The sequence below is a fragment of the Centruroides sculpturatus genome, unplaced genomic scaffold (assembly GCF_000671375.1).
Source record: "Centruroides sculpturatus isolate CEXI.00-Female unplaced genomic scaffold, Cexi_2.0 scaffold148, whole genome shotgun sequence".
NCBI lineage: Eukaryota > Metazoa > Arthropoda > Arachnida > Scorpiones > Buthidae > Centruroides > Centruroides sculpturatus.
Window position 1 is genome coordinate 744,675 of NW_019384359.1, and position 12,154 is coordinate 756,828.

Below are 12,154 nucleotides of genomic sequence, written 5' to 3' on the forward strand. Positions count from 1 at the left end.
TACATCGCTTATGTACCGGTATATGATGAAGTAGACTATAAGCGGTAAAAAAAAAATATATATATATATATATATATATTAAAAATTTTGTCCGGACTATAAAATTACTCGAAGGTCGCGTTTACGGAAAGTTCTGTTGATTTTGCAATTCATTAGCAATTATTATTACTTATAAAAGTTTATTGTTTTTTCATATACAGTCCGTTAATCTTAATAAAAGATTGTCGAAAATCGAATCTTGCGCAAACTAGGATTGTATTGTTTTATTTAAACTTCGGAACGTGCTTGAAAAACACAAGGAAAAGTTTCGTGACGGAATTTTTTCCGACTCCGCTCAATGATGAAAAGTCATTCATCACGGTTGAAAAGTTTATAAAAATACATTACAACAACCAATTTATTGGTTATTATAATATATATATATTTTTTAAATCTTATTTAAAATTTAATTAGTGTTTACGACTGAAGCATTATTTCAGTGTAAATATTAATTAATTAAAAATACATAAACATCTGTAATTCTATAGCAATTCGTAAGAGGGCGCTGTAAAGAGTTTACTGCTTTCTGATAGATGCGAGGAGAGATATTTATTTATATGATAGCTTATTACAATAGAAAAAGGTTGCGAAGATTATTTATAATTTGTCAAGTAGTGTTGGAAATTTATTGTAAGTACGTCTAAAGCCTTTTGTGCAAAATATATAACTTATTTATATATATATATATTACTGTACATATGAAAAACGTGATTTTGTTTATCTCAATAATAAGTACAGTACATTGTTATTGTGGAGGATATCTTAGAATGTTTTGTATGCATGCAATGAAGAAATATTCTTTATTAATTGCTACAAAAATTATAAAGATACTTATATACTTATGTTATACATATACTTATATATGTATAACATATTATTACATATATATTATATGTATAACATATTAATATATTATATATTATTATATATAAGTATGTTATATACATACTTATGCATATAATTATGCACATACTTAAGTTGATTATATTTAATCCAATATATGTTGTTTAGTTAGATAAAGAGCTTTAAAAAGCATTGTCTGTTATATTATTTGCTAGTTGTTCCACGAAACTTAATGATAACATCAGTCTTTATTTGATTTCTATTTTATTCTAAGTGATGACTTCATTGCAAACTAATTACTTTTTTTGGCTTGTTTTTCTATAATAATTCTATATAAAAAAATATCTCTTTCTAAATATTTATGGTTCTAGACTGGTGATTTTGAACAAATTCTGTTTATTGTCTTTGGAAAAGTTTTTTTTTTTTTTTTCAGTGTTCAAACTTGTTTGCAATCTTTAAATAAATTAATGTACAGTATAATGTAAATTATTATTAATTGTGATATGTCACAATATTAAAACAATTGAATGCTGTATTAAAAGTTTATTTCAAAAAATATTTTCTGTGAATTGATTCGGGTGTCGGAAAATTATTTTAAAACTTTTATTCAAAATTATGCATTAATGATTATTATTTTATATAAATTTTATTTACTGAATAATATAAAAAATATAAATTAATTCAAATTCTTGTACTTAAAAATAGAAAATGTATTAATCCTTAATATTTCTTATAAATATCTAGGTTTTCTTAATATAAAAATGATTATTTATAATCTGAATTGCTAAGATTTTCTAAACTATTAAATTACAATTCAACAATAATTTCTAATAATCAATCCTAATATAAAGTGGTGATACAACCACCTATCTAGTTGATCAAATAGTGTAATTTGGATTAAAGATTATAAAATTGCATTGCTGAAAGTCATACAATTTACACACCAACCAATGCCATACAAAACCATACAAAAGTAAATTGCGTGACAAACATCATCACTAAATCCAATATATTATAAAGCTACGCACAAACCAATGCCGAATAGTATCGGGCTAGAAACGGCTATAATATTAATAATTTATAAGACAATTTGACACTAGAGTTAGGCGTTAGGCACCATCTCTTGATAAATTTAATAAACCTAACTCTAGTGCCAAATTGTCTTATAAATTATTAATATTATAGCCATTTCTAGCCCGATAATATTCGGCATTGGTTTGACTGTAGCTTTATAATATATCGGATTTAGTGATGATGTTTGTCTTGCAATTTACTTTTGTATAGTTTATTCTATTTGGTATTTTTTTTAAACAAATTTTTCTAAATTATTTTTTCGATATATTCATTCTCTGTATTTTTCAGCCATATAATTACACTGCAAAATATTTTAAATTTGATTCAAACTAGTTTAGATCATGCAATCTTTCTTTATCTTTTATTTAAGCTGACTAATCCTTTTGTGGATAAATCTGTTTATAGGCAAAATTTATGCAAAGTACAATTAGTTGAAGCTTTGGTTTTATTGGCTTTGATATTTAAACATGTTAAAACATTCAAAATATGTATAATTTAAAGATTTATTAATTCTAATTATTATTATTATTATTATTATTTAATAGTAATTTATTCAATTTTATTTGCTTGTTAGTTTTGCTGTATGTTAGTATTTGCTGTATGATGCTTTTTAACAACTAGCATATAATTTAAGTAAGAAATACCAAGAACTTATACTACAGTACTGTGAGCAAATAATGATTAAAATGTTTAATGTTTAAAACACTGATAGCAGGATTAAAGATAGCTTAAAAATGCCTATTATAACTATAATATAACTATATACTTGAAGATTATGATAACTATCATCTTAATTTAATTCAGATTACAATAAGTAAAATTTTATAAGTGTGTTATAACTTATTAACAATAAATGTGAACATACACAGATATTATAATTAAAAAACTGAATATTATAAATAGTTCTACAATACAGCTAAATAGAATAGTTTCTAAAATAGCCAACATTTTTGATTATAAAGGTGTAAATGTTCAAAAATATTTTTAAAAAATGAATAATTTGTTGATTAATTAGTTTGAAATGTTCTTTAATAGCAAAATTTATAAGTTTACACCAACTTTTCATATAATTAAAAATGTTTAAAAGAATTTTTTCATATGCAATTACATTTTAAATCTGGTTGTTAACAGTGAAATTTAAAATGAAAATTTTAGATGACTATACATCTATTTATACCTATTGCTGTTCTTATATCATAGCATTTTGATAAATAATGTCAATTTCTTAAGTTGTATAGAAAATTGTTATACTGTCAATATTTACAAAAAGTTATATATATATAGGGTGTGGAGTAAAAAGTGGATAATTCGTACCTGCGGATAGAGGACATCATGACTGTTCAGAAATTAAACATTGTGTTTAGTAAAAGTGTCATAGTTTTCTAGTTATTGGACATTTTCTATTTTTTCGGAAAATGGACTCCCTCATTCACATTTTTGAATGTCATGGTTCAATGTCAAGGATTTTTTCCAGTCTATTTTTGAATACATGTTCTATCAAATGTAAACTGCCATTTTAGTGTCATAGACTTGGTTTTTTTTTTTAGGACAAAAAGTAATTTAAAATTTTTGTTTACAGTACATTACAGTACACAGGTTACAGTACTTTTTTTACACTGAAAAAAAGGAAACAAATTTTAAATTATTTTTTGTTCTAAAAAAAAAAAAAACAAGTCTATGACACTAAAATGGCAGTTTACATTTGATAGAACATGTATCAAAGACTAGTATTCAAAAACAGACTGGGAAAAATCCTTGATTTGTTACCATGACATTGAAAAATGTGAACGTGGAAGTCCATTTTCCAAAAAAATAGAAAATGTCCAATAACTCGAAAATTATGACATTTTTACTAAACACAATGTTTAATTTTCTGAACAGTCATGATGTCCCCTATCCACAGGTAACAGATTATCCACTCTTTATGCCACACCTGTATGTATATACAGATATCCCTCATATAACACTGTATTTAGGTTTCGAAAAAGGACAGTGTTATATGAATCTGTGCTACACAAAACAAAGGACTAGTACAAAACACAGGATTAAGTTCCATACTATTCTTTTTTATAATTAAGAGAAACATATTTATTAAAGCAATCAATAATTAACTAACAATCACAATCAAAAGTATTGCAATTTCAATTTTTCCTTCATTATCAAAAACCATTAACTGAGGATTTTTTCTTTTTGGAAAAATAATATCATCTGAGCTTTTGTACTTAATGTATTTAAAAATTACGACATTTTGTATGGATATGTCCAATTCTCAAATCATGTTGTAGAGGGATATCTGTATATGTAGAACTGGAAATGGAATTAAGTTGATCACTGTTTAGTCTTGGGTCAGAAAGGTTAAAAACAAAACAGTCACCCAAAGTGACCCATGGACTAAAAGGCACTCATTTATTCACAGAAAGTGGCTTAAGGCATTCTTTGTCTTGAGATGAAACTAGACTTCAAGCTCAATTTGCAAGTACTGTACATATAATTGGATTTACTTCAGATTATCTTATTATTTTTAGTACAATCAATCCTTTTTGTTTTTGAGTTATTTACACAATTCATTTGTGATAACTGAATGCTAAACATAGCATAATTTTCTTATATTCAAAAAGAACTTAAAAAAGAAAGTAAAGAATATGTATATAATTAAATAATATTTTTATAAGAAATATTAAAGACTTATAACTAGGATTTTTAAATATTTTTTGACTGTTAATTAAAATATAAAAATTTTATATTATAATAATAATTATTGTTAGTATATGCAACAATTATTTTTGTTAATTTAACTTTTTCCATTACATAGGTTAATGAAGAACAATATAACAATGACACAAACATCACTGAAGTGCGGTTGTAGCATAAACTTAATTGTTCACATTATCAATTCAATTTTTTTGTTGCTAGTGCTAGTTATACAAGGAAGCATGCTCAATTTTTGTTTAATACTACATAATGAAGGTACTGCTGGTTGGTATTTCTGGTTTTTGGCTGACTTTTTAGTTCTCATTGGATTCATGGCTTCTGGAATTATTTCCTATAAATTTTATAAGAGAAAGGTAAATTGAATTATTTCAGATCTTTTTATTAAATAGCATTATAACAAAAAGCAATTATTTTTAAATAAGTTGAAAATAATTTATTAAAACAATATGACATAATGAATTATAATTATTATTATTTTAAAGTATTTTACTATAATCTGTGATTATTCTGTTAATACATTAAGAAAAATTTGCTTTTTAATGTGCAATCAAAACACTATAATCTATTTATTTACTTAACTTTCCATTGTAAAAAGCTTGGCTTATTAATCAATAAATTATTATTATTATTATTTGGAATTTATAAGTTATCTCTTCTGCATCTATATAGATCTTTCTAGTAATGTTATTTCTGTTTATAACAGAATAATTAAATATATATATGTATCTATTTATTGTAGGCAAGATTACAACAGGAAGGACATCCAGAAGATGTTGTTGATTCCATGCTCACTCCATCAACTAGATTTGGAATATTGCCACTCTGTTATATGGTTTGGCTATTTTATGCCTTACTATTAACAACGAAAATTATTTTATTGTTTAAAATGAATATTGCACAAACTCTTGATTCAACAGTTACATTCAGTCCTCAAATGTTGAAAGTTGTAATTGCACTCTCCATAATTGTATTTATGCTTTTGGTTGTTATTCATAATAATGCAAAAAGACATTCTCATCATTACAATTACTTTAATGATCTAATTAGCAGCACTTCTTTTGAAATATTAGATAGTGTCACATTTTTGAGCATCTTGTTTGTTAATGAAACAAAACTTATTCTTCCATATTCATTAGAAAATGCCATTTTAATTTTGTCTTGTGTAAATTTCCTTCTTCCAACATTAGCATTATATATGCTTAGTCAGTCAAAATTTGGTATACACTTGTCTTCTCCAAATCTTACCTTTTTATACAATTTTCTTCATCTTGTTTTGATAAACTTACCATATTTTGCTATACGTGTCCATTTATGGACAAATTTTGATCGTGATGTCTCTCTGTTTCTTTTAAAAAATGTTTTACTTATATTAATAAGGTCTCAAAATATTGTTTCAGGTTTTCAGTATTGGTTGAAATTATGGAAAGAGAGAAAACATAAATATAAGCATCCCACAGAAAGCAATTTAGAATTGGGAATAATAAGTAGACAATCTGAGCATTCAGAAGAGAGTACAATGATACATATGGATGAAATTAATTTAAATACTAAATTTGCTGACAAGTCACATTTATAAAAAAAAAAGAAGAAGAAGAAAAAATGGAAAATATATTATATGATATTGTATAGTATAAACTACTATAATTCTTTGTCTTTCACACAAACTGTGCCAAAAATTAACACTTAATTCCAAGAAAAAAACTGTTTATTTTAGACCTGTAAAAATATTGATTTTATAAACTGAAATTATGATGATATTTGTCATTAAAAAAATGACAAATTTGTCATTTTTTTAATGACAAATTTTTTAATGACAGTTTATTATCATATTTGTCATTAAAAAAATGACAAATATGATAATAAACTGTTCAAATTAAAATTATTTTTTCCAATTGTTAAATAAAACTGGAAAAATAAAATATTGTTAAAAAGAGATTAAGGTCTTCCATATTAAGTCAATATATAAATAGAAACTGATAAAGCAGTCTTTAAAATGAGAAATTTTATTTTTTCTGGCTGTTTCAATTTGAAAAATGCATACTATCACAAAGTGGACAGATGTTAATCAACTTTGACTGTATCATCATCAGTTTATCATACTTACTTAAATATGGAAAATCATAATTCATAAGTACGATTGGTATAAATTGCAAACATGATTAGTATTTAATATTTTATTTGTCTGTAAAATTATTTTAATTGAGAAATAAGAGTTTAACAAATAAACATTATTTAATAAATAAATGGAAATTATATGTAATGAAAAATTGTAATATTCAAAGCTTGGTCTATAAATGCTAAAGCTTTATTTTGACTGCTTAAAATGCAGGTTTAAACTTTAAATTCCTATGTAAGATATATATTTTTGGAATATATTTAAATCTGTATCTGTAAGCAGATCAAAATATATTTAAAAATTTTATCTTTGACTATATTTAATAATGTATACATTTAGAATTTTTAAATCTAAATTTTTGAATATTTTTAGAATATTATAATATATTTAAATTTCTTAAAATTTTGAATATAAAATTAATACTAATAAATGATTGAAATATGTTAGTTTTAATATAATGCAAAAACAACATAAAACAGTAACATAAAAATTGTTTTCTCAGATTGTTATGCAGACATGAATGTTTAAAATACATCAACTAGTCTACATTTATAATAATAATAATGATGTATTTATCTCTGACAAAATATTCTATATTCTTGTAAAAAAAAAGAAAAAATGTTTTTCATAGTATATTTCTATAATTTAAAAGATTAAACTTAAGTATATTAATTCTTTACTTATGCAATAGATTATTTTTGTCACTTAGAAGCTGGTTTTCTTTTACAATTATTTAATATCATTTTTAAAAAATAATATGTAAGTAAATATAAATGCTTCTATCATTTGTAGATTTTAAAGCTAATCACACAAATTCTCAGAGAAAATTAATTAAAATTAATTCTCAAAAATGCTTACAATTAATGATATATATTCACAATTATGTGTCTTTCCTAAACAGTTATAAGTTTTGACTTTATTTATACAATATCAAGACTCTTGTCTTAAGAAATTTCTGGTATTTATAGTGTTTTATATGGTTAAATTAGATATTAACATTAAATTATAATTTAGTTCCTGTTATTTAATTTTTATTAAAATGTTCAAAATAAACTGAAAATTTAATTATTTTTAAAATAGATTTATATCTTCTAACTATAATATTTATTTTTTCTTGTGGAAATCTATTATATTCTATTTCACATTATGTATTACTTTCAGATTTTGTACTTTTAATGTTTTCAGTCATATCTTAAATTAATAATACAATATCTTAAAAATATTCTAGTAAGTAAAATTTAAAATTTGTTATTTTTTATGCATCTAAAAATTGATTATTTTATTTAAATTTTAAACATTTTTTAGTAATACAATTTTATCTCCAGTTTAATAGACATTTAAGTTATCAAAATTAGCATTTAATAAAATATGTACTGGTAATCCTAAATATATCAGTTATTATAATACTGACGTTTACAAACAAATATTTTTGATGACATAAAACCAAAAAGTTACAGTTTTAAGCATTTCTAAGTTAGAGTTGAAAAAATGTCAAGCTTTTCAATGAAAAAATAGTTATATTGCTATAAGCTTAAAAAATAGTACTCAAAACAATATTTGAAACATTTAGTTTTTTTTATTTACAATGTTCTGTATTCCATTCTGATATTTGAAAATATCTGTTGTCTTCTTATTTATAAATTAAAATAATACCAGAAAATTTTTATGACTAAAGTGTTCATGATATAATATATTCTATAAAGAATCATCAGTGATAAAATATAAAAAGTTTGATCAGATTTAATGCATTTCAACATCACTGATATGATGGCTATGTTGCCAAATTGTTAACTAATAAACTAAAGCCAAAACTTTTCATCAAAATTTAAATAAAAGTGAAAAAATATTTTTCTAAAGTTAATTAATACACTTTTACAAATGATAAAATGTGCCAATATCAAAATATTGCTTAGATGTAGAATATTCTGACTATATCAATGTTCTCTCACTCGTGCCAATGCACTATGTATTATGTTATAAAATCCTGATTTTCTACATTGTTCTCTTATACATTCCTGATGAAAAACTCTTTTAAATGTTAAATATTAAATTGATCCATGTATATATTGTAATTAAGAATAAAAGAATAATGGTGTACTTAAAAGCAACAAATTGTATCCAGAAGGAATTTTTACTTGTACTCAATAATCGTCTTAAATATGTATGTTGTCTTTCCTTTTACATATCATTTTATTTGTTAGATTTTAATATTCTTTATTTTTAATAGTTTTTCCAGAGAAATTTTGAATTATAGCCAGATAATTGAAATTTCTGATGTAATTACTTAAAGAAAATTGTGATATACTGAATGCTGTAATATTGAAAGTGTTTAGTATATTATTTAAAGATGTAATGTCAGTTTTATCAAATACTTTCAAATCATGTTGTTTCTTTAGGTGAACAAGTATTTTATGTATGGAAATTTACATTTATGTGTGATTTTGTTCATTAATGGATATACTGTTTGATTATTTCAAAAATTTATATAATTTATTCATATTGTGAGCAATCTGATTCTTTTCAATTTAAACAGTAGAATTATTTCCAAGGTAGTTAGTTAGTAATATTTTTTAAATTAAATTATATATTAAACCACTATATAAGTAATGTAGTTATAGATAGTCATTATTTTATAGAATTTTTGGAAATTGAGATAATTATGGATTTTAATTAATTTAATTTTAGAATGATGATGTTATAATTAATAAATTAAAGTGAAATTATTTTAATTTTAGAAAATTGTATATTTGATAAATAAAACTGTAATATTGTCAGGAATTATAAGATCTGGCAGTTTATAACAGTACTGGATCCAGAAATATCTAAAGGAGGAATTAACTCAAAAATTAAAAATACTTATTAATTATTCAATGCCTTTTATTAGCATGTGTATGACAGTTGTATTTCAGATGGTCCGATAAACCATATTTGCCATCACAAATGTTTGAACAAATAACTTTTAAATTTTTTATGTAAATGGGGAGGGGCTTAAAACCCTGCAGCTTCCATGTTTATAATACTGGTTTATAAACCACTGGTTTATAATATGCTTATTTTAATGCAAGTTTTAAATAATTACTGTAAATGTTAGTATATTATTCTTCAGGAACATTGTTTTTTGGGACAAGCATAAATTTTGTATAATTTCCAGAAATTAGAAATATAGAAATTAATAAGTATTATTCTCAGTTTGATCATTATATGAAACAATTAAACTGAAAGGAAGCTAAAGGTTAATGATTTATATACGTAAATACAATATATGGATAACTAAAATAAATATTTTGAAAGAATTAGTCATTAACTAATTGTGATTATGACTGATAACTTCAAATATTATGTGATTTTTTTAAGCATTCCATATAACATTTTATATATAGTTATTTTTGAAAATGTTGCTAAATAAAAAATATAAATCAAATTTACATCATACTGTAAATGTTATAGTAATGTAAATTTCATCAAATTATTTTGATAAAATAAGAAACAAGTCAAATAAACTCAGAAAAATTTCTTGTTATTAAATGCAATAGATGGCTCATTTGCCCTGTGGATTATTACATTACTTTTTTTATTTTTTTCTTGAAATTATTATATATCATATTTAGAGAATAGTGATTTGAAAATTGAAAACTTTTCTGTACTATTATTATTTTAATAATAAAAATTTGACATAATAATTTATATCAACTTATAATTTCTTCCATATGAATACTCAAAAGTATTTGAAATGAGTAAAACTGAAGAATATTTATTGCAAATAATAAAATGTTTTATCCAAAACATGAGATTTATTATTAAAATATTGTGTTATTTCTGAAATTGTCGGTTTAAGAAATATTTAGTCAATATTTAAAGTTATAGAATTCTGATGATAAACACTGAAGTCATATAGACTGAAAATATCTAATTAATAAGAAAAAATGATAATAAAATAAATGAAAATTGAAATCAATATTATTACTATTTTCAATTACAGTAGAATTTATTTTTATTAACTTTACAAATAACTCATCAACAACCTTTAGAAATAGAATATATTTGTTAGATAAATTTATAATTATTAATTTTAAAGTACAGAATTAATACATATATATAGTTTAAATAAAAGATTGTTCTTTCATATGTACATTATATATTCTAGATTTAAATAAAATATATTTTTATGATATTGTTTATATTGTGATAAACATCATCATTTCACTAAATTACATTTATTGTAAAAATAAAGTATTTTTTAATACTTTTTATTTTTACAATAAATGTAAACATTATTGAATGGATTAAATTATTTAATAATTTACATCCTAATTGATGCTTAATAAAGATTTCAGTTTCTCTCTTAAATATAAGGTTTCCAGTGCTCCCAGATTCACTGGGAGACTCCCAGAATTTGACAAAAAAAATTTTTAATCTTTCAACTTTTAGTTTGAGGCTTCTGTATTTACTCAACAAGACAATTAACTTTTGGGATGTGTTATAATAAATCAGACTAAAGAATAGTCGACAGTATTTTGATATTGCTGAGAGTAAAAAAATGTCAATTCTCCCAAAAGTTTTTACTCCTAGAATGGAAAATTCCTGGAATCAACTCTTTGGGAGTTGGCAAGCTTACTTAAACATCAAAAATAAATATTATATAATTAAAATTTAAAGATTATAATCTACTTGTAAAAATCTACTTATTCAGTTTATATAACAATTCATTTTATTCATTGATAATTTTAACTATTTATTAAAAATTGAAGTAAAAGTTCATGAAATAGAATTAGAGAAATAGAAATAGTGCTATCCAAAATATCTGTACTTATAAAAAAACGTACACTATTTATATCTGTAAATAATAAATGGTAATAAACCTGAATATGAAATTTTTTAACAAATTAATAATTAACATACATTCCATTTATAATATTTTTTTTTTTATATTTAGTTATTTATTAAATAAATGTGGTTTAATGATAACTTAGTCATTTAAAAGAAAATAAGTACAATGGAATTTTCATTAATTGTTTTTTATTCTTATATTTATGTATAAATTTATAGTTGACTCTTTGATTCTCATATATAAGATTTGATCCATTGATCATCAATTAGACAATGTTCTAGCTAATAGTCAGTGGCGGATTTCTTAACAGGTGCACGCCTCAGGCCTCAAAATTTTGCTTTCAAAATAAAAATTATTTTATTTAATTATTTTTTTCATAATAAAAATAATTAATAATTTAGCAGTATTCCCTAAAGTCAGTAGTAAATTTAAAAATAAATTATTTTTTATATCCATAGATTACTAGATTTTTTTGTTTTCAACACTTTTACTTAATGAAACTTAATAATTTTTGTGCCAATAAGTTTCAGTTTTCATAATTA

The 12,154-nt window shown here is 22.7% G+C and overlaps 1 protein-coding gene across 1 annotated transcript; it reads left to right on the top strand.

Moving 5' to 3' along the window:
* Positions 1–541: 541 nt before the first annotated feature.
* Positions 542–6,303, top strand: LOC111640434. Its single transcript, XM_023386442.1, has 3 exons — positions 542–669; positions 4,769–5,021; positions 5,408–6,303. Exons 2-3 carry the CDS (start codon positions 4,773–4,775, stop codon positions 6,242–6,244), a joined length of 1,086 nt encoding a protein of 361 aa, XP_023242210.1. The 5' UTR covers positions 542–669; positions 4,769–4,772; the 3' UTR covers positions 6,245–6,303.
* Positions 6,304–12,154: the final 5,851 nt, after the last annotated feature.

Coding starts and splice junctions, on each gene's coding strand:
- LOC111640434 (XM_023386442.1), top strand. CDS start 4,773: ATGAAGAACAATATAACAATGACACAAACATCACTGAAGTGCGGTTGT. Junction 5,022..5,407: donor ATAAATTTTATAAGAGAAAG/GTAAATTGAATT, acceptor TATTTATTGTAG/GCAAGATTACAACAGGAAGG.